The sequence below is a fragment of the Rhineura floridana genome, chromosome 1 (genome assembly GCF_030035675.1).
Source record: "Rhineura floridana isolate rRhiFlo1 chromosome 1, rRhiFlo1.hap2, whole genome shotgun sequence".
Lineage (NCBI taxonomy): Eukaryota > Metazoa > Chordata > Lepidosauria > Squamata > Rhineuridae > Rhineura > Rhineura floridana.
Genome location: NC_084480.1, coordinates 246,726,498 through 246,752,090, shown reverse-complemented (window position 1 = coordinate 246,752,090; position 25,593 = coordinate 246,726,498). Strand labels below are relative to the sequence as shown.

Here is a 25,593-nt window from a genome sequence, read left to right as displayed (position 1 = left end):
GTAAATTAGGTATTTTCTACACAGACATGAACAAAATATTTAATTGCCACAAAGTTAAGAAAAATTAACAGTTTCCCAGGAAACATCCATTCCACAAGGGATCACATGAATTTTAATTAGCTGCCAACAAGAACAAGTTTTTTTCAGCAGCTTAATTAGAACACAAAATAATCAGAAGAACAAAAGTAATGCCTGAAAGGTCACTCTTCATTACTTCAAACAATACCTAGATGGGGAATATTTAGGTATAGGATATTCCTAAATCATAACTTTTAGACAATCTAAAAAGAAAAAAGTACCTAGTACCTAATTTGTCTACAACAGAGAAAGTATGAAACACCAGCATTTTTTCATTCTGAAGTCAGCAAATACTGCCACAAACCAAGCTCTTCCTCAAATTTCAGAAGAGATTTTTGTCACCCTTTTGGCAGGGGAGAGGAACATGATGAGTTTCAGTGATGAGGCTCCAAAGAAGAGCCTCCTGGCAGATCTTAACTCACCGGCAGGACTGTTAAGAAAAAGGGACTGCAAGGAGTTCCAAAAGGATCTCTTCAAATTGGGTAAATGGGGAGTAAAATGACAAATGCAGCTTAATGTAAGTAAGTGTAAAGTGAGGCACATTGAGGCAAAAAATCCTCACTTTATATTTACATGAATGGGATCTGAAATGGCTGTGACTGTCCAGGAAAGATCTTGGGGTCATGATGATAATGCCAACCCAGTGTGCAGCAGCCCTGAAAAGGATGGCTTCCATGCTAGGGTTCATTAAAGACTGAAAACAAAACTACCAATATCATAATGCCTTTATAAATCAACAGTGTGACCACACTGGGAATTCAGTTCTGATTGTCAAATCGCAAAAAGAGTATGTAGAGCTGGAGGTGCTGAAAAGGGCAGCCAAAATGATCAAGGGACTAGAGCAAATCCCCAAAGATGAAAGGTTACAGCGTGCGATTTTTGGTTTTTATAAAGGGAGACATAAAACACACATATTTTAGCGTATAAAAATATGTTTGGTCTGGACAAAGTGGATAGAAAGAAGGTTTTCTTCTCTCTGATATTAGAATCAGAAGTCATTTGATGAAGCTGAATGGTGGGAGATTTGGGACAGTAAAAGAAAGTAGTATTTCAGGAATTTGTTTACCACAAGATGTAGTGATGGCCACCAAGTTGGAGGGCTTTAAACAAATTCATAGAGGAGAAGGCTATCAATATATACTTGCCATGATGGCTGTATTATGTCCAAGATCAGACTGTATGTCTTGCAATACCAGCTGCTGTGGATCAATGAGCAGGAGAAGTCCCCGAGCACTCAGGTCTTACTTGTGGGCTTCCCATTGGCATTTGGTTGGCCACTGCAAGTACAGAATGCTGGGCTAGATGGGCTTTTGGTCCAATGCACCTGGGCTCTTATCTTTCTAAGCTTTCACCTAGCCACAGTTTGTTGCATTGTCCAGACTGACAAACCACTTAACACTATCTAGTCAGTTTCATACAAGCCAACTTCAAACTATAGTTACTAAAGCTGGATTGTTTAAAGTGAAAATAATTAAGATTAACTAAAGATGTGGACAAGCTGTGGTTAATCAAAGAGCGGAGAACAGCATGCAAGCCAAAGGCTCACAGTGATTCATTCCTGCTAATTCACACTGAACTAATCTGTGGTATAGTATGACATGAGGACATGGTCAGTGCATCCAAACCTTGTCTACCTGGAGAAAAATGACCTAAGCAAAATAATTACCGTTTCCGAAGAAAAGCTCAGACAGATCACAGCTTCTAAGTTTCTGATGCCATCAATAATAAACACTTTGATAGGGTACATGTGGGAGGGGAGGGATTTTTCCCCCAATAACAGATAGTTTTCCAGATCATTTTTAAACCTCTGGCAGGATTCCAACTTAGGCTACACCCCTGAACTAAGTTCCTGCTTCAGCTGCCCTGTCCTCTCTTTCTCCACACAACCATCCAAGACAAACTACTCTGAGGGAGAATCAGGTGAAGACATCAGATGTTTGCTCCTGCTTCTGCAAATTTAGGATTTTTATTGCTTTATTTAAAGTGGAAAGTTAATGTGGAAGGTCCTTGAACGAGTGGTGGCAGGTCAGCTCCAGACACTCTTGGATGAGACTGATTATCTGGATCCATTTCAGTCGGGTTTCAGGACTGGTTTTGGCATGGAAACAGCCTTGGTCACCCTGTATGATGACCTCTGTCGGGAGAGAGACAGGGGGAGTGTGACTCTGAAATTCTTCCAAGCTACACAGGAAGTGGATTGGACTGTGAAAGACCAACCCAAATTGTGTTTGCATTTTGACAAATTTGTAGGGCAGTACAATATCTCAGAGAGGAGATCAGGTCTCCTGCTCCCCTGGTGCATTCACTATAGCTGCCCAATTTCCCTGCTTTTTAAAGTTTGATAGAAATAGCTGTGGGCTATAGGTACGTTCTTAAACAGGAAAGTTTTTTGCCTATTAGTGAATTTCCCTGCTTTTTAATCTGGGAGGTAAGAAATGGGATCCTGTGGAAGTTTGCTGAGAATGGATTGATCATTTGCATGCTTATTGAGTTCAACGGGATTTACTCCCATGCAATCATGCTTAGGATAGGTGAAACTGACCACAGAGGATGGGGAGGGGAGGAGGGGGAGGGGGAGGGAGGGAGGGAGGGGGAGGGAGGGAGGGAGGGGAGGAAACACAGAGGGGAGGACCGGGAGGGGAGCAGGCGGGAGGGGAGGACAGGTATTATCATTTGCATGTTTATTGAATTCAGTGTGATTTACTCCTGTGCAATCATGCTTAGGATAGGTAAAACTGACCAGGGGGGGAGGGAGGGAAGGCTGGCTGAAGTGGGCAGGGGGGGAGGAAGAAGGAAGAGGGGAGGGGAGGAGGAAGGGAGAGGAGAGGGGAAGGAGGGGAAAAGCAGGTCTGATCATTTGCATGCTTATTGAGTTCAATGGGATTTATTCCTATGCAATTTTAGTTAGGATAGGAAAAACTGACCATGGGGGAGGAGGAGGGGGAGTGGAAATGGGAAGGAGCATATTGGAGAGGGGCAAGGAAGGGGGAGGGGAGGGCAGGTTTGATTATTTGCATGCTTATAGAGTTCAGTAGTATTTACTTCCATGCAATCATGCTTAAGATAGGTAAAACTGACCATGGGGAGGAGGAAGAGGGGGAAAGTGGGTATTGGAAGGGGATGGAGATGGAGGGACAAAGGAAGGGGGAGGGAGGGTTTGATCATTTGCATACTTTTTGAGTTCAATTGGATTTATTTCTATGCAATCATGTTTGAAAATGGAAATGGACTCCCTTCAAGTCGATCCCCACCTATGGCGACCCTTTGAATAGGGTTTTCATGGTAAACGGTATTCAGAGGTGGTTTCACCATTGCCTTCCTCTGAGGCTGAGAGACAGTGACTGGCCCAAGGTCACCCAGTCAGCTTCATGGCTGTGTGGGGATTCAAATCCTGGTCTCCCAGGTCATAGTCCAACACTGACCCAGGGAAGGGGCAGGGAGGGGAGGGGGAAGAGATTGGGTGAGTGAGCACTGGGCAGAAAGGAAGCCCCTTTCCTTTCGAAAAGGAAAGCATTGTGAACAGTATCATTCTTTTTCAAGCTTTCCCCCACCTTTTTATTCTACAGCAGGCACATGTAGCCTCCCACCCAAATTTAAACCAAAGCTGTCCCTGGCCACATCCACACCAGGCCTTTATTTCACTTCGGACAGTCATGGCTTCTCTCAAAGAATCCTGGGTAGTTGGTGAAGGGTGCTGAGAGTTGCTAGGAGACACCCTGTTCCCCTCACAGACCTTCAATCAGAGTGGCTGACTGTTCAACCAGTCTGGCTGCTGGAGCTCTCTCAGTGGAACAGGAGTCTCCTCTCAAGCACCCTTCACAAACTACACTTCCCAGGATTCTCTGAGGGAAGCCATGACTGTCTCAAGTTAAATCAAAGTCTGGTGTGGGTGTGGCCCGATTAGGCAAGCCTAGCAGCTGTGAGTCTGGCTTTTAGAATTCTGACAGTTGGTTCTTACTGAGCATGCCCCGCATTATCATAGGCTGCCAGCCAACATTTCTTAAATTAATTAAAAATCAGCCAGGCATTTTTTTTAACTTTTAAACTGCAGAAGATGAAGGTCAGGGTATGGGGCAAGGTCAGTATTAGGATTACAGGTGACTTCCGGGAAGGGTGACTTCGCTTGTGCCTGCTTTTGAGACGGGCTCCCGCCTCAAAAGAAGCTTATTCAGATATAAATCAGTCAGAACATTTTTTTTTTTTGACTGATGAAATTTCTCCCGGGCAGGGAGAAACGTAGAGATCAACCTCAAAAGCCTGTTTTTGTTGGGAGGACTGGATTTCATTAATTTATGAGAAAAGGTCCAGCCAGCAATGCCGGACGGACTTCCGAACAAGCTCTATCTGATTAATGCGATACGTTTATCTTTTCTTCAAAGAGAAAACGGACTAACAGGCAAGCACCCTTCTTTCTATTTTTTTTTTACTTGGTTTAAATTGTTGCAGCAAAAAGAGATTTGTCAAATGAATCAGCTTTAAAGAACTTCTGGGTGAGCTATAACTCTTCTCTGTTATTCACGAAATTAACAGCTTATCTCTGTTTCTATTGCAAAAAGCTGTCCTGGAAGTGCATTCTAAAGATATAAACAGAAGAGGGATTTCTATTCCGAGGAACATTATATTGTCTGGGACTATTCTCTTTTTGGTCTATTTTATTTTGACGAATCTGCTTCTTCACGACGCCACTAACTGTTTTGATGCTGGGAACTAAATTTGTTTTGTATTCTTGAACATAGAGAGATAAGGCAGGCTGCTCTGTTTATACTGTGATGTCATCAAGCCTGGAATATTAACCCAATTGTTGCTGAAATAAGAAGTGGTTCTTCTTTATTTTTGTTTTGTTTTGTTTTGGTAGTTTTAAAAATGGCAATCAAGAAAGTGGCTGAGAATCTGGAAGTAATTATGTTTCAGAAAATAATGGATGAGACTGAGATAACGAAACAAACCCTGCGACAGGGCAGTAAGGAGCTGAAAACTGAACTGAGCAAAATGACGCAGGAGCTTAAAGAAATAGGGGATCCTGTGAGAGAGGAGAATGAGATCAGAGATGAGAAAAGAAAAAATAAAGGGAAGATACAAGCCCTGGAGATTGGAACAAATGTGGAATTGGAAAAAGATCTGGAGTTTATGGATATTAGAAATAAAATCTACTGTTTGGAATTTAACGTTATCTCTGAAGAAATTAATGAAGATATTAGAGATAAAGTTATCAATGGCTTGGATAATCTTCTGGACTGGAATGACGTGATGGAGCTTGATATAGAGAAAATCTATGGAATTAACTGCAGCCATGTGACAATGGAAAAACTCTCAAGAGATGAGCCAGTGCATTTTGTAAAAAAGAAGAACAGAGATATGACTTTACAACAATATTTCAGCAACTTATTCAGAATTGATGGCAAGAAAATATTTGGGATAGAGGAAATTCCCATCAGACTCTTATTATATGACTATGGTTATGACAGCAAGATTATTATGGAATACTGATAATGGAAGATTGGACACTGAAATTACTGGACTTAACAGGACTATTGAAGATGGAAGATGGAATTAATATGGATAATGGAATAATGGCTATTGAAATTATTGGACCGAACAGATTTTGATGAGATGGATTAATCGATATGTTTATTTGGACTATGGTTATGACAATAAGATTATTATTATTATTAACGAGATGGATTAATCGACATGTTTATTAGGAGAAAAATTGATAGATATATTTCTTAAAGAATTGAAACCTCTCTTTGACTTTTTGTGGAAAGAATAAAGTAATGTTTATGAGATTTGATGATTAATTAAGGTAACTACTGGAGGAAAGTGATTTTATAATATAATTTAAGAGACAGGATTGTTATATATTGTAGACCTATAACTGATTTGATCTGCGACAAATGGGAAGTCAACATTTTATTTTTTTGTTTAATCATTTTTGTTTTGTTTTGTTTTTTGTCTTTGAATGTTTTATGATTTTGTTTTGTATGTTTTATGAAAATTTGAATAAAAATTATTGTAAAAAAAAAAAGTATTAGGATTACAGGTACTCTGTGAATATGGCTGATTTTTAATGAATTTCAACAGATTATGAGAACTCTCAGAGAAAAAAGTCCAAAAGGGCTCTGAGGTTTTTTCCTCTCTTTTTAGACGTTGAACTCTCTATGCTCTCTGACTGCTTTGTGTATCGCCATGAAAATTGAGAGGGTTGTTAAGCAAGTGTTTCTGAGTTCAGTACTATAAGTTTTGTAAGGTTTTGTTTTGAAATGAGCTTATGGGAAGCATCAGAATGGCATGGGGGTATTTTCAATTTAACATTGCAGAATGCGAAAAACCCACGCTGGCTATAGTATACAGCCACTCTCGTGTATAATTCTTGACAAGTTCAATGTCCTCATTGTCAACTTTAAAGTTACATAAATCTTCTGTTGTCATTACTTTAGTCTTTTTGACGTTCAGCTGTAGTCCTGCTTTTGTGCTTTCCTCTTTAACTTTCATCAGCATTCATTTCAAGTCATTACTGGTTTCTGCTAGAAGTATGGTATCATCTGCATATCTTAAATTATTGATATTTCTTCATTCCAATTTTCACACCTCCTTCATCTTGGTCCAATCCTGCTTTCTGTATATGTTCTGCATATAGATTAAATAGGGTGATAAAATACACCTCTTTCTCACACCCTTTCTGATGGGGAACCAATCAGTTTCTCCATATTCTGTCCTTACAGTAGCCTCTTGTCCAGAGTATAGATTGTGCATCAGGACAATCAGATGCTGTGGCACCCCCATTTCTTTCAAAGCATTCCATAGTTTTTCATGATCTACGCAGTCAAAGGCTTTGCTGTAATCTATAAAGCACAGGGTCATTTTCTTCTGAAATTCCTTGGTCCGTTCCATTATCCAACGTATGTTTGTGATATGATGTCTAGTGCCTCTTCCCTTTCAAAATCCAGCTTGGACGTCTGGCATTTCTTGCTCCATATATGGTGAGAGCCTTTGTTGTAGAATCTTGAGCATAACTTTACTTGAATGGGTTATTAAGGCAATAGTTTGATAATTACTGCATTCTCTGGGATCCCCTTTCTTTGGAATTGGGATGTATATGGAACTCTTCCAGTCTGTGGGCTATTGTTTAGTTTTCCATATTTCTTGACAGATTTTTGTCAAAAGTTGGACAGATCCAGGCTCAGTAGCTTGTAGCAACTCTATTGGTATGCCATCTGTTCCTGGTGATTTGTTTCTTCTGAGTATTTTAAGAGCAGCTTTCACCTCACATTCTAAAATTTCTGGTTCTTCATCATATGGTACCTCCGTGAACGAATCTGTCATCCTTGCATCTCTTTTATAGAGTTATTCAGTGTATTGCTTCCATCTTCCTTATATTTCATCTCGGTCAGTCACTGTGTTCCCCTGTTGATTATTCAACATCCCTACTCTTTTGCTGTCCTTCTCTCTTTAACCATTTTAAGAGTTTCTTCAATCGTCCATTGAGGTCTTTCTCTCTTTTTAACTAGAGGTATTGTCTTTTTGCATTCTTCCCCCATAACGTCTCTGACTTCATTCCATAGTTCTTCTGGTTCTTTTTCAACTAAGTTTAAAGCCTCAAACCTGTTCTTTATTTGATCTTTATATGCTTCTGGGATGTTATTTAAATTGTATTTTGGCATTATGAGTGCTTTGTTGGTCTTCTTTATTCTGATTTTCAATATGACCAGTTCATGAACTGTACCACAGTCTGCTCCTGGTCTTGTTTTCACAGGAAGTATGGAACTTCTCCATCTACTGCTATCAATTATATAATCAATTTGATTCCTATATTGACCATTTGGTGATGTCCATGTGTACAGTCGTCTTTTTGGTAGCTCAAAAAATGTGTTTGCAAGAAACAAATTATTGGCTTCACAGAATTCAGTAAGTCTTTCTCCTGCCTCATTTCTGTCTCCTAAGCCCCATTAACCCACAATTCCTAGTTCTTCTCTGTTCCCTACTTTTGCATTCCAGTGCCCCATGATTATCAGCACATATTGTTTTGGTATGTGATCAATTTCTTCCTGTACTTCTGCATAAAATCTCTCCAACTCCTCTTCTTCCGTGTTTGCCGTTGGAGCATAGACTTGGATGATTGTTATATTGATAGGTTTCCCATTTAATCTCATTGATATAACTCTTCTCAGACCTTGCTTTGCAGCTCTTAATTGCTCTTGCTACATCACTTCTCACTATTAAAGCAACCCCACGTCTTCTTAATTTCTCATTTCCTGCGTAAAATATTTTGTAGTTGCCTGATTGAAAAAGTCCCATTCCCGTCCATTTTAGTTCGCTCACACCAAGTATTGTAATGTTGATGTGTTCCATTTCTTGCTTGACAATTTCTAACTTTCCCTGGTTCATGCTTCTCACATTCCATGTTCCTATTGTGTGCATCATACAACTCCAAACTCTCCTTTCGCCTCTGTGTGCATCAGCCTCTGGACTTCCTTTTGGCTTGGACCCAGCTGCATCATTAGTCACAGTGCTACTCATACTTGTCCTTTGTTCTTCCCCAGTAGCTTGGTGAGTGACTTCTGACCTGTGGGTCTCATCTTCCAGCACTATCTCATGTTGCATATTGTATACTCTGTTCATAGGGTTTTAGTGGTAAGAGATATTCAGAGGTGGTTTACCATTGCCTTCCTCTGAGTTTGGATGCATCTTAGTCTGGTGTTTCAGCTTTGACCATTCCGCCTTGGGTGCCCCTGCTAGGAGTCTAGCCTCTTGGTCTAGACTCCTGACGGCATTGCTCTTAGCTTCTTCAACACTCTCAAACCCCCTCACCACGTTAAGGTGTGCATCTCAATCACATGAAAGAATCCTGATCTGTACATTCTCCATTAGGATATGCAGCTATTTACTCACTTTGTTAGCAATGAGTTACACTTATCAGAAGACATTAAACAGCACTGTACGCTAAGGTGCAATATTGAACAATGATAGGAATAAGAAAAGAGGGGGATACAATTGTGAAGAGAATAAATGAAGGTAACAAAAGAATGTTTATCAGGAATTGAAAAATGTGAAAGACAAAAAGTAGAGCCAGGTGTGATTCTGTTACTGCCAGGAGACTTTGAAAGAGAGAATGAATTGCAAGGACACTGGATAGCTCTGTAGGAAGAGCCAGACACTCAAAACTACTTTAATTAAATGCTTTAATTCTGTTCTTGTTTTGATGCTCAACTACTCAGTTAAGAGTTTATCTTCATATTTAACAAGCCTTTTTACATTATTGCATTCTCCAAGCTGTCAGTTATTTCAGTCAACTTTGGAGAGGCTTAAAGGTTCAGGACATCCACCACTTCCTGCTATGACCCAGAGAAATTTCCTATGAAATTTCCCAGCTGTTTTACAAAAGTGAGTTCAATGCCCTGACAGGCAGCAGCCTTGTATCTAACTCTCAGAAGCCTCTCTCCTTGCTCCATCACTTAAAGAATCCTCATTCATATGTTTGTTCATGTTCCTGCAGGCTAAGCACATGTTACTCCTCATCTATAACTTCTTCCATTATGTCTGTGGAGAAAAAAATAACTTCAAACATTGGCAGTTTCATGCACTGCAATTTCGATAGGCACTAAAAAAGCAGTATAGAAATGTCTACATCAATATCAATAATTTAATAGCCCCTCACTCAGTTTTTACTTTTTCTTTCATCTTCCAGCTGCATTCATTACAGAGTTCCAAAGATCATGAACTCCTCTTTTTCCACCACTCACTACGCCTCTCAGACCAGAATTAGTTAAAAGACTGTAGTGCAGCAGTGAGTGACTAGCTATGACAAAATCATATCTCACAAGATGGGGTGAAATTCATTCAAGTAGTAAACTATTTTCACAGCCAAGAAGATGCTTGTAACTATCGTTATGCAATTTGACTTATATTCTTCTATATACAATTTCTTCATTAGTCATCTTTCCTTGGGTATGAACTTTCATATCTGGCTGGTAAGTCAGAAAACCCAGGTAAAAATCACTGGGGGGGGGGGGAGAGGGAGAGCTAGGACTCTAGAAAACCATCCTGCTAAACATGCACTTTGTGTCCTTTGTTCCATCCAACCACAGTTAGCAAATGCTGATTAATACTTTCCATCACTTCCTTTACAACTGAAAGTAGGCCGTAACAAACAGCTGCCATCCCCAAGATACCTTTTTATTTCCCTTTCCAGTTAGTAGAGCCTAGATTAGCATTAACACAGACTGGATCTTCTATTCAAATAAGATGCTATTTGCAACACACTGAAGCAGTTGCTGATACTCAGTAACTTCACAGGAGAAAATTGAGGTATCATTTCTTCCTGCCCTTAGCAGGCAATGTTAGTTTCCACCCTTGAGGTTCACAGAGTAGGAGAAAATTTTTCCTGACCTTTATTCACAGTGCTGGTAGACAGAGTTCCAGAAGAGCTATACAAAATTATTTTTCTCAACAAAGATCAACTGAAAGGTTATAATTCCTCATTTGTATATATACTATTCACTGATCTAAATACAACAACACCCCCCCCAACTTTAGAACAGAAAGGCCACTTCCCACATTTGAAGTTTTTATTGTTTCACGAAGTCTGTCCTGGAAGTGATAATGTAGGAATGATTCACACATAACCAGAGCTTGGAAGTTACTTTTTTGAACTACAGCTCCCATCGGCCCCAGCCAGCATGGCCACTGGATTGGGTTGGTGGGAGTTGTAGTTCAAAAAGTAACTTTTCCAAGCTCTGCACCTAACTTCTGTTCATGAGTCAAACTTACATCAAAGACCTGCTCACATATTTTATATGCCCCTGACTTATGAGCAGATGTATGCATGTTATCAATAGCAGCACTCCTGTGTGTGATTATTATGATTTATGAAACTGTCCAACCATTTAGTAACTTTTCATGCAAACAATTTGGACTTTTTATCTGAAGTTGACAGAAAGTGTGATTTAGTTATCATAGTCGTTCTAAAGCTACATACACCAGTTTAAAATCAGATTAGTTTCCTCAAAGAAACAAATTCAATATGAAATCATATGTGAAGTAGCTATATAGACTCAAGTCTGCATAACAACTTTCTCAGATATCAATGTAATGATGTTTCCCTCTTTTTGATGAACAGAATTCTTAGAATATTCTCAAACAGAGACCAACAACCTTGAAGACTGTTAGGAAACTACAGCTAGTGCAGAATGCAGCGGCCAGACTGCTGACGCGGACCAGAAGGTCTGCTCATACAACACCTGTTCTGGCCCATCTGCACTGGCTTCCTATTTGTTTCCGGGCTAGATTCAAAGTGCTGGTTTTGACCTATAAAGCCCTACACGGCATGGGACCGCAATACCTGGTGGAACGCCTCTCCCAATATGAACCTACCCGGACACTGCGCTCAACATCTAAGGCCCTCCTCCGGGTGCCATCCCATTGAGAAGCTCGGAGGGTGGTGACTAGAACCAGGGCCTTTTCCGTGGTGGCCCCCGAACTGTGGAACAGCCTTCCTGATGAGGTGCGCCTGGCGCCGACGCTACTATCTTTTCGGCGCCAGGTGAAAACCTTTTTATACTCCCAGGCATTTTAAAGTGTGCTTTAATAGCATTTTCATTATTATTTTGTATTCTGGATGTTGTTTGGTTTCTTTATTATTTGTTTGTTTTGTTTTTTTATTTATTGTATTTATTGTATTTATACATTGCTTGTTTTTATCTTTTTGTACACCGCCCAGAGAGCCTTCGGGCTTAGGGCGGTATATAAATAAAATAAATAAATAAATAAATAAATAAATAAAACCTAAAGAAGCACTGTTTGTCTTAAAGGAAATATGTTAGACCAGCATCCTACCAAGCAGGCACAGCAGAACACCAGGTGTTCAATATCCATCTACTTTTACTGCTCTTCCAAGGTAAAAGCCAGGGTGCAATCAAGAACCTGCCAGACCACAAAATACACCTTGAAGGCCATGAGCTGCAACTCTAATAAGGCTGATGTATATGTTTGTAAAAACAGGTTTATACTCCTTTGTACCTCCATCATAAAAAGAGTATGCATATTGTCTTTGCATTATTTATTATTATTCTTAAAATTTTTATCCCACTCTCCCTCCCAGAAGGAGCCCAGGGCAGCAATGAAGATCACAGAAGAATAAATCCATGATCTGATCTCATTCTTTAAAATATTAAGAAATATTTTGTGCAATGGAAACATCAGAAATGGGAGCAAATATATTATTTTGCTACAGAATACAAGAAGAATTTGTTTTTTACTTGCTGGAAAATATTTGCATAGCAACTCTATTCTTATAAGGATGTCTGATATTAGTTAGCATGCTTTATATACACATGTCAAAATTCAGTAAAATATAAGGCCAAAACATCTATGTCCTTCAAATAAATGGAGGCCAAAACAAGTCATGGATTGTTCACCCATACCCTCCAAATACTCTCCTAGCCTTATCCTTTGCACCCATTCGCCCCAGCCCAGTTATGATTTGATTAACCTGGTATCCTAAATATGATATTACAAAATAAAGCGATTCAGTCAGCAACAGTAATGAGATCAGCAAAAAATCAGATTCCTTTACACTAGATAAGCTTTTTTTTTTTTTAAAAAAGCATTTGATTTTTGTCTAAAAGCAGCAAGGTGAGCACCTGCTGAACTGAAGTGGATAGTGAGTTCCAAAGTCAAGGACAGAGATATGAAGGCCAGGAAAAAAAATTGAAAATAATGGGAGGGCAGGGAATTTCTGTCGCTGCCCCCCCCCCCATTTTTCAGGGGAAAAAACACAAACAACGTTTCCCCCTGAATTTTTCTGTGTTTTTTTCTGGCCCTTCACATCTCTAATTAAGGAAACCACTATGGTATTTCTTTTTTGAGATAAATGATAAAAGCTAAATGGGATGGTTCTGAAGACAAAGAAGTGTTTTTCTGCAAGAACATGCATGTGATCAGTTTCAAGATCCATGATCGGAAATCCTGTAATGCAGCCACCATACTAAAGCTGAAGGATCTGGTCAATGCCTGAATAAGAGAGCATTAGGAACCTGACATATATGGACTTGAGCTACATGATCGAAGAGGAATGAAATATATATCTAATAAACAAATCAGAACTAACTAAAATCAATATGGTATGGAGGAAGATTAACAAGTGTATTTTTGCTGGTCCATACACTATTATTATTTAATTATTTGCTTTGTATCTCGCCCTTCCTCCCAGCAGGAGCCCAGGGTGGCAAACAAAGCACTAAAACACTTTAAAACATCATAAAAACAGATCTTAAAATATATTAAAACAAAACAGCATTAAAAACATTTAAAAAAACAACCTTAAAAAGGGTTAAAAACATTACAAAACATATTAAACAATTCTGACACAGATGCAGACTGGGATAGGTCTCAGCTACAAAGAAGAAGTCAGAAACAGAAAGGACCAGGTATGAACTTAAGGATGGTTGCTCTGAAATAAATCTCATTGCCTTCAGCAGAAAACACTTCCATGTGAGTATTTTCAAATCAGGGAAAAGGATCTATTTCTTCACATTTTAGGACATGTACCAAAACTTACTTTAGTTAGCAAAAGTGAAAAATGGGAAAGGGAAAAAGTCAACTAAACAGATAATCTGCTCTACCAAACTGAAAGAAAAGGAATGTTAACAAGATGACAGCGCTCTTCCCCCGAATGTTGCAGAATGCAAGAAAGTGCTCTCATTAAGAAGATACACAGCATGTGTGTTTAAGCTTCTCTCTCTTCAGTAGAATCGAGGTAGAATAAAAGAAATGATGCGGATGTGATCTTAGTCATGCTGGTAGAGTGGGAGGAAACAGAGAGAGAAAAAACAAGAGGGTTATGTGAAAGACTGGAGAGTGAATAGAGAGGAGAAGTGGGAGATAGCCTCAGTGATGTGGAGATGGCACAGCCATTCATGCAGGTGGCAAATGGCTGATCACAGGCCTGCTTACCCAGGTGCAACACAGGAGTACTAAATGAGCTTGCAGGAAAGAACAGACACTGTCAGTGAGCAGAAATAACAAAGCTTCCTCAGAGCAGAATAGAGCAGACAATAAGCATGACTGGCAATACCAGAGACAATACTATGAGACAGCCATCATATTATAGAACTACACAGGTAATTAGCATCACAGAACCCTAGAATCAGAGTCGGAAGGGGCCTATATGGCCATCAAGTCCAATCCCCTGCTCAATGCAGGAATCCAAAGCATATCTGACATGTGGCTGTCCAGGTGCCTCATCAACTAAGTGCCGCCCTGGGCTCCTACTGGGAGGAAGGGCAGGATATAAATCAAATAATAAAATAAAATAATAAGTAATAAATAAATCAATGTGAGATGAATGGTCATCAAAGCAAGATTAACAAGGAATTTTATGACAGTTGCTTCTCCATTTCAAGAAATGAGTCCCAACTCTAGAAGTACTGAGGTCAAAACAGCCCTCCTCCTGCTTCAGCATCTCAAACGTAGAGCAATGCAAGAAAGGAATTTCTGAACCAATGAATGGTCTTAAGGTACTTGATGTAATTATATCTACAAAGGTAGTTAATAAACCAAAGTCAGATGGGAGGATGCCTGGGAACCCAATTCACATTGTCCTTAATGCTGCAAGAAGGCAAAATACTAGTGTTAACAGCAAACATTACCTTGTATGACAAGAAACCAAATTGAAAATTGGCTACATAAAGGACATGAGACCCAGACTATTGCCAGACAACTTTTGGGGGGCGGGGGGCAGGAAGAATGGAATTGGGGCAAAAGGCTAGAAAGTGCCTGGAATAAAAAAAAGCATTCCACTGAATTAGCCGGTAAGGAGCAAGATGGGGTAGGAGTGAGAATCAGGTGGTAAATGATCACCAGCAGCGGCATTTCCTGGAATTTATCCTCAACTATGAAAGAAGAGCCTGAGCACAATATGGTAATACCGCTCTCTAAATGAATTGTAGCAGGGAGCACTGACTGCCCAGTTAACAGTGCAAGTCATCAATATCTCCCAGATCCAGGTGGATACTCATTGGTGGAGAGGGGAGGGAGATGAATTCAGATATGCCATCAGCGTCCCTGCGCAAGTGCAGAGTTCCTCATTCTCACCAACAAACGGTCATTAGCCACCACATACAGTACATCTGGCCTTAGATTAGTGGCAAAGTTTTCCAGGATATGTGGCATGACTACTGGACAGCCTGGAAATTCTCACCATTCCCCATTTTAAACATTAAATACTAGAGTAGCAGCTGTCCCTGGAGCCCAGCAAATATTTAGTAGTGGGGAGACGAGTGAACTGGGTTGAATATAAGAAATACAGACAGGTAAGGAGATAAAACAAATAAGCCATTGTAATGTGAAGTCTCACTGTGCAGTGGCCACTTCAAGAGGGGAAGCAAGGAGAAGGGTAGTACAGTCATTGGGAAGTTCATGTAGGGAGGCAAGGTAAGCGAGGTCAACTGTAATGCACGCTCTAGTGGCTCTAGTGAGAGAAGAACCAATGAATTCCCAGTACGAGGGGCTTTTGAAAGGCTCAGAAGAAGAGCAGCAGTGCAGAGTTTCAATTATGCTGTGTTTTATTTTGGGGTGATGGTGGTGGAGCACCTAATTATATCTTATGAACACATGAAGAAGGAAGTCTGACCATTTAAGATGCAAACTACAGAATGCAATACATAGTACATTCTTTATATAAGAACATAAGAGCCCTGCTGGACTAGACCAACGGCCCATTTAGTCCAGCATCCTGTTCCAACAGCAGACAACACAATGCCTATGGGAAACCCACAAAGACGCCCCTGCCTCTGACAATGGAGGGAGAACAAAGCCATTGTGGCTAACAGCCACTGACAGCCTCATCCACCATGAATTTGTGCAATCCTTTTTTAAAGCCCTCCAAGTTGGTAGCCATCACCACACTGTGTGGGCGTGAAATCCATAGCAACTATGTACTATGCGCAAAAGTACTTTCTTCTGTGTGTCCTGATTTTCCAACATTCAGCTTCACTGGATGGCCCTGAGTTCTAGTATTGTAAGAGTGAGAGAAAAATATTTCCCTACCCCCTCCCCTTACATGCAGAATCTTATACACCTCTGCAGTGTTTTGCTCGCCTTTTTCCAAAACCAACAAGTTCCAAACGTTGCAACCTTTCCTCAAGAGGGAGCTGCTCCAGCCTCTGGATAATTTTAATTGCTCTGGTATTCACAGGCATACTGCCTCCAGTAATTCTCAATTGCATTCATCTCTCCTATGTCATACTGTTTGAATGAAGGGGGTCATCACACTAGTGTTTGTGAAGAGTACCTGGAAGTATTTTTACAACCTACTTCACTTAATGCTTATTCAAGTCTATAAAAAGTTTTTGATGAAACTGTTGTGGGGGATATAAATTTGGTCTGTGCATGTGGTGCAGATGGAGAAAAACTATGGGGGGGGAAGTGTTTGAATGGACAGTGATTATTATATGCCAACTAATGAGGGGAGAGGTAACACAGCATAGGGAAATTACCCAAAATGAGGAAGGAGCCATAAGGAGACCCTTAGTTATTTGCTAGGAAGAGAAGGTGGCTTCTGCTGAAACACCTATATGCACTTGGCTGTTACAATGCTTACACATTAATCAGTTTCTCTGGAATTGCCATCCTTTGTTCTCTCCCCTTTTCATGGAAGACCCAGACAATGCAATTGCAAACCACTGTATTCTAGAATGAGTTCTGTTGTCTTCCCATGTTTCTTACATCTGATTTGTGCCACTTTCAAAAATAATATTTAAACCCAAATGCATCACCAGACTGTCTAGTGTGGATAAGTGAAACACTCTTGAGGCTTTTCAAAACACCTGTACATTCAATCAGTAACCTGCTTGCAGGTTCTGCCCCTTTATTACTTCCTGCGAAGCACTGGCAATGGTTCCTGTTCCTAGAGATGGTAGTCAAGACAGTATTTTAATTAGGAATTTCCTCTCATAATTCTCTTTCCATTTTTGCATAAAATAAAATAGGAAAAGAAAAATTTATGAGAGGGAATTGCTAATTAAAAATCACTGGAATAGATAAGGGGTAATTAAGTGAAGCTACTGAAGGGGCAATTAAGAGGCTATTCATCAGTAATCCCACTGCTGCACTCAATAGGAGCCAAAAAAAGGAACAAAGCCTTCAAACAGGAAGCTTTTAATTAACCCTAAAAAACTTGGAAGGGGCCTTTGCTTGTGAATAAATATTACAAAAAGATCATGTTTAAGGGGAAGGGTACTGATAGGTAATATAGCATTATATTAAGTGTTGTGTAGACCTTCCATTTTAATTCTGCTTCTCACTGATTTAAGTGTGGCTGTGGCATTATCTTTCTGCAGAACTTTAGTATGGAAGTAATGTTAGTTTCAGTCAGAGTGCTACTTGCTCTCCACATACATTACTACAGGTATAAGACCGATCACCACAAAACACATTCCATCAAAGAATTCCTGTTGTGTGATCTCAGTCTATGCTAGTGGAGCTTTTACACAAGCCCCATATATATGAATGAAGTTTGCACAGCTGCAGTGTTGGGTTGAAGATGCCCAATGTCTTCCTGGGCAGAAGCAGCAGCAACTCCCTTTCAACCAGTGCCTAACTGGAGTTTAAAAGCAGGTCCTGATTTCTAATGCCAAGATTCAGTGCTGATCTCTGTAAAGTTATTGAGCACCTTCAAGTATGTGCAAAGGACTTCCTTCCTTCACCACTAACCATAGCTTATTGTGCACATATATATATATCCCCACACAGCCATGAAGCTCACTGGGTGACCTTGGGCCAGTCACTGCCTCTCAGCCTCAGAGGAAGGCAATGGTAAACCCCCTCTGAATACTGCTTACCATGAAAACCCTATTCATAGGGTTGCCATAAATCGGGATCCACTTGAAGGCAGTCCATTTCCATTTCAAGCATTCAAAGCAAGGGACAAGACACAGAAAAGGAATCAGAAATGCAATGGCATAAGATCAGTTTGGAGTCTATAATTATGATCTGGCACTGTTTAGCCCTCAGGGTATAAAACCATTCTGCTACACAATCACATCAGTGAAATACATATGTGGTGAAAAAAGGAAGATCCTAAGATGCATTAGTTATAGTATGGTGTTATTGTAGTGACAGGTGTTATTCCAAATTAATTAAGGTATAACATGGAGGTGTGATGTTGTTCAGTAGAATTCAGAAATCAAAGAAACAGCAGGCATTTATTTAATTTGGAAACTCTATCCAAGAATTCTAAATGGGGGGGCATGGGAAACGCATATCACTTCGAACATGCTCAGGAGCACTGCTATTACCTCAAATACTCCAGGGCAGAGCACTGGCATTAAAAAGCACTTCCAGGGTGAGCAGCAGCCCAAGTTAAGCCCTAGGTGGAGCACTGAGGATAACAAAAGCAAGGACAACAAAGGAAGAGCACAAGATCCTTGAGAGCAACTGCACATGCTAGGGTGGCAACAGAGAGAGGAGAAGTATTTCTGATGGGAAGTCATGTAATCAAAGCCATCTAAGAGTTAAATTCCAAAAAGGAAAGGGGGGGGGAGAGAGAAAGAGCTTAAATTTAGGCTGAATAACAGTCCCTTCCATTATCCATAAACAGTCTCTCATGTAGCCCAATTTAGACGGCACGGTCATTGGGGCTGGGACCTTCTTATACAATATTAATAATTCCGCGCTCACTTTGAGATCGCTGAGAAAACCCCGCTTCTGGTTATTTCACAACCACGCGCCGCCGGCATTGGAAACTGCTCCGGGGCTAAGACCTGGCTCAAAATCCAGCCCTGCCACCCATAGCCGAGCGGGATTTGCAGGGGGGTGGAGAGATGGTGGGTACCTGTATTTCCTGAAGAGCTGGTCAGACTCCCGGAAGCCATTGTTAAGCAGCATATTGATCCCGGCCAGCGCCAACTCGGAGTCCTCGATGGGCAGAGGCGACGCCTCTCCGGTGTCGCCGTCCTGCTCGGAGCCGGCCATAGCAATGGGCAGGTGGGAGACCCGCCCAGCAGGCTCCGTCCTCCTGCACGGCGCTCAGCCTCCACGGGCAGAGAGGAAAAAGCAGCACAACAAAGCCGAGACTCCCTCGCTCGCTCCTGCCCACCCTCCCAGGCAGCGTCAACCTTCCCCTGTCCCTCCCTCGGTGGCGGCAGCGCCAGCGCCAGCGCCAACCGCTTTTCTGTGCTCCCGCAGCCGCCAATGTCAGCCGCTGTGAGTTGCGCGGCCGGTTACGAGGGACTCCGCAGCCCTTTAGGGCTTGCCGCTGGCGCGCCTGCGCAGGACTGCGTAAGCCTGCGTAGCACTGGCGCTGAAGCCGTTGCCCAGAGTGCTGGTTGGTACCTGCTTGGAGTGGCTGTTCTCGCTTCCCAGTGGAGAAATCTTGGGCGGGACCCCTTTGTGAGTTCCTATTTGCTCTTCTAGGGGGTGCGGAAAGATGATGGTTGCTTCTCTTAAAAAAATGAAAAGAAAAGGGGGGGCAGTTAATATAAGGTTTCTATTAACAGTAAGTTTTATATTAACTTCCCTCCTTAAACATCCAGAGAGATGGTTGAATGGTCTGTTTAATGCAGCATTGTGTTTCCAGTGCTGGTTAAAACAGTACAGCCCTCTTTGGGCTCCAGCATGTGATATTTAGATGTAGGCTGCTGCTGAAAATGGAAGTTCCATCTAGTCATCCTACTTTCTAGTTATACAGCCCAATCCTCCAGTGCATGTTTGCGGAGAAGTTTCACTGATTTCAGATATATATATATATGTTTGTTGAAAACACTTAAACCCTGCCTTTCAATTACAAAGATTCCCAGTCACAAGGTGACTAACAACATAAAAAGTTAAAAAATCAATATTGATATTAAAATCAGCAATAGGATTGTCCCCAGTTAAAGTGCTTAACACTGCAGCCATAAAGAAGGATTATTATTTAACACTTGTTGTTATGTGCCTTCAGGTTGATTTCGACTTATGGCGACCCTATGAATCAGCAACCTCCAACAGCATCTGTCGTGAACCACCCTGTTCAGATCTTGCAAGTTCAGGCCTGTGGCTTCCTTTATGGAATCAATCCATCTCTTGTTTGGCCTTCCTCTTTTTCTACTCCCTTCTGTTTTCCCCAGCATTATTGTATTTTCTAGTGAGTCGTGTCTTCTCATTATGTGTCGAAACTATGATAAACTCAGTTTCATCATTTTAGCTTCTAATGATAGTTCTGGTTTAATTTATGCTAACACCCAATTATTGGTCTTTTTCGCAGTCCATGATATCCGCAAAGCTCTCCTCCAACACCACATTTCAAATGAGCTGATTTTTCTTTTATCCACTTTCTTCATTGTCCAGCTTTCACATCCATACACAGAGATCAGGAATACCATGGTCTGAATGATCCTGACTTTAGTGTTCAGTGATACATCTCTGCATTGAGGATCTTTTCTAGTTCTCTCACAGCTGCCCTCCCCAGTCCTAGCCACCTAAATTTCTTGACTATTGTGTCCATTTTGGTTAATGACTGTGCCAAGGTATTGTAATCCTTGACAAGTTCAATGTCTTCGTTGTCAACTTTAAAGTTACATAAATCTTCTGTTGCCATTACTTTTGTCTTCTTGATGTTTAGCTGTAGTCCTACTTTTGTGCATTTCTCTTTAACTTTCACAAGCATTCATTTCAAATCATTACTGGTTTCTGCTAGTAGCATGGTATTGTCTGCATATCTTACACTACTGTTATTTCTCCCTCCAACTTTCACACCTCCTTCATCTTGGTCCAATCCTGCTTTCTGTATGATATGTTCTGCGTATAGATTAAACAAATAGGGTTATAAAATACACCCCTGTCTCATATCCTTTCCGATTAGGAACCAGTCAGTTTCTCCATATTGTGTAGTAGCCTCTTGTCCAGAGTATAGGTTTTGCATCAGAAGCTGTGGCACCCCCATTTCTTTTAATGCATTCCATAGTTTTTCATGATCTATACAGTCAAAGGCTTTGCTATAATCTATAAAGCACAGGGTGATTTTCTTCTGAAATTCCTTGGTCCGTTCCATTATCCAACTTATGTTTGCAATATGATCACTGGTGCCTTTTCCCTTTCTAAATCCAGTTTGGACATCTGGCATTTCTCGCTCCATATATGGTAAGAGCCTTTGTTGTAGAATCTTGAGCATTACTTTACTTGAATGGGATATTAAGGCAATAGTTCGATAATTACTCCATTTCCGGGGATCCCCTTTCTTTGGAATTGGGATGTATATGGAACTCTTCCAGTCTGTGGGCCATTGTTTAGTTTTCCATATTTGTTGACAAATTTTTGTTAAAAGTTGGACAGATCCAGGCTCAGTAGCTTGTAGCAACTCTATTGGTATGCCACCTGTTCCTGGTGATTTGTTTCTTCCAATTATTTTAAGGGCATCTTTCACCTCACATTCTAAAATTACTGGTTCTCACAGTGTTTCTGTTTTCTTTTGCTTTCCTTCTCTCCGAAACCATTTTAAGAGTTTTGTCAGTCATCCATTGAGGTCTTTCTTTCTTTTTAACTAGAGTTATTGTCTTTTTACATTCTTCCCTGATAATGTGTCTGACATCAATCCGTCGTTCTTCTGGTTCTCTATCAACTAAGTTTAAAGCCTCAAATCTGTTCCTTATTTGATCTATATATTCTTCTGGGATGTTATTTAAATTGTATTTTGGCATTATGATTGCTTTGTTCTTCTTCTTTAGCTTTACTCTAATTTTCGATATTACCAGTTCATGATCTGTACCGCAGTCTCCTCCTGGTCTTGTTTTCGCAGAAAGTATGGAACTTCTCCATCTTCTGCTACCAATTATATAATCAATTTGATTCCTATATTGACCATTTGGTCATGTCCATGTGTATATTTGTCTTTTTGGTTGCTCGAAAAATGTGTTTGCAAGAAATAAATTATTGGCTTCACAGAATTCAATAAGTTTTTTTCCTGCTTCATTTCTATCTCCTAAGCCCCACTTTCCCACAATTTCTAGTTCTTCTCTGTTCCCTACTTTTGCAGTCCAATCCCCCATGATTATCAGAACATCTTGTTTTGGTGTGTGATCTATTTCTTCCTGTACTTCTCCATAAAATCTCTCCAATTCCTCTTCTTCTGTGTTTGCTGTTGGAGTGTAGACTTGGATGATGTTTATGTTAATAGATTTCCTATTTAATCTGATTGACATCACTCGCTCAGACCTTGCGTTATAGCTCTTAATTGCTTTTGCTACATTACTTCTCATTATTAAAGCAACCCCATGTCTTCTTAATTTCTCATTTCCTGCATAAAATATTTTGTAGCCTGATTGAAAGTGTCCCATTCCCATCCATTTTAATTCACTCACGCCAAGTATTGTAATGTTAATGTGTTCCATTTCTTGCTTGACAATTTCTAACTTTTCCTGGTTCATGCTTCTCACATTCCATGTTCCTATTGTGTACATCATATAACTATGAACTCTTCTTTCACATCTGTGCACATCGGCCTCTGGGCTTCCATTCAGCTTTGACCCAGTGGCATCATTAGTCACAGCGCTACTTGTATTTGTCCATTGTTCTTCCCCAGTAGCTCATTGAGTGCCATCTAACCTGGGGGTCTCATCTTCCAGCACTCTCGTATTGTTTTTTGGATACTCTGTTCATAGGGTCTTCATGGTAAGAGGTATTCAAAGGTGGTTTACCATTGCCTTCCTCTGAGTCTGAATGCATCTTAGTCTGGTGTCTTAGCTTTGACCATTCCACCATGAGTGACCCTGCTAGGAGTCTAACCTCTTGGTCTAGACTCCTGACAACATTGCTCTCAGCTTCTTTGACACTCTCAAACCCCTGCACCATGTTAAGGTGTGCATCCTAGAGAAGGATTTAACACTTACAAAGTGTTTAACATTTTTAATCACTGTACAAACATATGTAGGATAGTTCCTGCCAGGAGTTTAAATATGATATGCTATAAAATGCATTGTCCATTAGAAAGCAATTGAAATTTATTTCCAAATATTCACTATAATGTCAGTTTAAAAAAAAACTTGATGTATATTTTATCTATAATTTGTCCTTGGAGTAAAACAAATCATGATTATGCTACTGTGTGCTGTGCCTATAGCAATTTATCAAGTGTGCCCATAATATATATGGTTTCCTGAACCAAAAATATCCTAATGAGACTTGCAATAAATAATATGTTACATTAGATTTCCAACTGCATTGCTGCAGTAGGGAACAGAAGTCGAAAAGGTTTTCTTAATACTTGTTTCTCTTGTCATACAAGCCTTCCCCCCTAAAGCCAGATGTCTGAAGGCATCCAGTGGAGCAGGAAAGGTACTCTGTATATGTTCCAGGAAGTTACCCTCTCTTTCTTTCAAGGGCAAGACCTGCCTGGACTTCAAAGCAGATTGTGAAGCCAAGCCTTGGCCCAAATTCAATGTGAACATGTGACTGCAGTTTAATCCAGAAAACAAAACAGGAAAATGCACATCTTCCTAATTGCAGTGGGTTGGATCCAGACTAAGGCTGAAATCCTATACATGTTTATCTGGGAGCAAGTGTCACTGAAGTCAGTGGGGCTTACTTCTGAGTAGACAACTCCAGGAATACACAACACATGTAGATTGTTATTAATATGATGTTTATCCTGCCATTCCTCCCAAAGGAGCCCATTTAAACATCTGTGTTTAAAGATTTATGATTCCTTAGAATCTGTTGTGTGATCTCTCTCTCTCTTTCTCTTTTTCTCTCTCTCTCTTACACACAACCTTTGGATTACACAGCCTTTAGAGAATAGGAAAAAAAGGAATTAAAAAATTAAGTAGTATGTGTATGTAGGTAATTTCAATATTATGTCCTGAATTCTGTAATTCTGCATCATTGACTGATTATGCAAAATATTTGAAGATACTTCTAGTGATTTTAGTTTTGTTAATAAACATAATCACGTTCAGTACATGATTATTGGGTGTCTGGAGACATCAGTAAATCTAAAAATAGTAACATACTGATTCCCAATCCTACAGATATAAATTCCATAATGTATGTGAGCTTATGTTTATTTAGAAGTAAATGTATTGTTCAGTGGGATTCACTCTGAAATAAATATGCTTTAAATCACACTCTTCAGATGGAAGTTTGTGAACAGTATGTCCCAAGTTTTGTCGCCCATATACTTGCAAAATCCATGTGATTTCTAAATGCCACTGACGCTGGCACAAACACAAATCTTGAGTATATATTGGCATTCCTGTCAGCAACAAGAAGAAGCCATACACAAGGCTAGTCTTGCAGTGAATCATAGTTTGATAAAAATAAAACACCAAGTATAAATGTTAAATTATGTAGGACTGAAAACTTTAGGGTTTGTTTTTTTTTAGCCTTCTGCTCAATATCATATAATTGACATTATATGTCAATTGACATTATATGTCAATTATATAATTGGCATTCAGGGATACCATTTAAGGTCACCCTACAGAGGCCCACATCCTTGTAGGAGATTGCCAACCCCGAGAAACTCCTGGCCATGCTGTTTTTCTCAGAGCTTGGAAGTAGTTACAAGTAACAAATTACTTGTAATTCATTACAGTACTTTTTTGAGGAACAAGTGGGTAATTCCTTTACATTTTGATTGTAATAGAACTAGGAGTAATTTTATTACTTTTGTGGAGTAATTGTAATGTTTCCAGCATTACTTCTGGGCATTACTTGCGGGGGAGGGAACCAGGGGAAGTCTTCTGCTCCTCTGATTTGTGGATGAAAATCGCTCTTCCCTCATGCTCTGTGGGTGGGGAGGAGGTGACAAGGGAGGAGGTGACAAGGGAAGAGGTGGAGAGTGAGACGGGATTTAAAACGTGGGGGGGTGAAGAATGGAGTGGAGGGGAAAAGGAGCCGGAGGGCAAGAACATGGATAAAGGAAGAGAAGGAGGCAGCAGCAGAATGGAGATAAAGAACTGTGGAGGTGAAAGATGACAACATGTTTTGGCATACAAAGTGGCCTCCACCACCCTTTCTGGCTACTGTGCTGCATTTGCAGTATTTTAACTTTTTTGCATCTCAAGGGAAAATGTTTGCTTGGGTGAGTGTCCCTTAGTTGGTGGCAGGGCAGGGTCCAGGAGTTGGTTAATATATAGTAATAATAATAAAACTTTATTTTTACCCCGCCCTTTTCCAATAGGACTCAAAGCGGCTTACAACTAAAAACAACATCATTAAAACATACAGAGTATATTATTAAAAAAGAATTAAACTATAAGGGAAAATTAAAAACTATAAGATAAAAGTTAAAACAGCAAACAATTTAAAATAATAAAATCATATAATATGATCACCAAGCCTATAAGACATTAATCCTGGTCGTTCTCTGTCCCAAATGCCCGCTGAAATAAAACAGTCTTTACTTGTCGCTGAAAAGACGGCAAGGAAGGAGCTGATCGTACCTCACTCGGGAGGGAGTTCCACAACCTAGGGGCGACCACCACAAAGGCCCTATCTCGTGTCCGCGTCAAATGTGCTTGCGAAGGTGTAGGGAACACAAGAAGG

The 25,593-nt window shown here is 40.3% G+C and overlaps 2 protein-coding genes across 2 annotated transcripts in view; one reads left to right on the top strand and one right to left on the bottom strand.

Annotated features, from left to right (window-relative positions):
* Positions 1–19,391, bottom strand: part of TTC39C (tetratricopeptide repeat domain 39C) — a 53,650-nt gene extending 34,259 nt beyond the window's left edge. Inside the window, exon 1 of the mRNA XM_061597056.1 lies at positions 18,908–19,391. Within this exon, the coding sequence (XP_061453040.1) occupies positions 18,908–19,047 (140 nt within the window). The 5' untranslated portion in view covers positions 19,048–19,391. The remainder of the gene's footprint in view (positions 1–18,907) is intronic.
* Positions 18,349–23,715, top strand: LOC133377335 (transcription factor btd-like). Its single transcript, XM_061611249.1, has 4 exons — positions 18,349–18,418; positions 18,923–19,464; positions 20,015–20,197; positions 23,428–23,715. Exons 1-4 carry the CDS (start codon positions 18,349–18,351, stop codon positions 23,497–23,499), a joined length of 867 nt encoding a protein of 288 aa, XP_061467233.1. The 3' UTR covers positions 23,500–23,715.
* Positions 23,716–25,593: the final 1,878 nt, after the last annotated feature.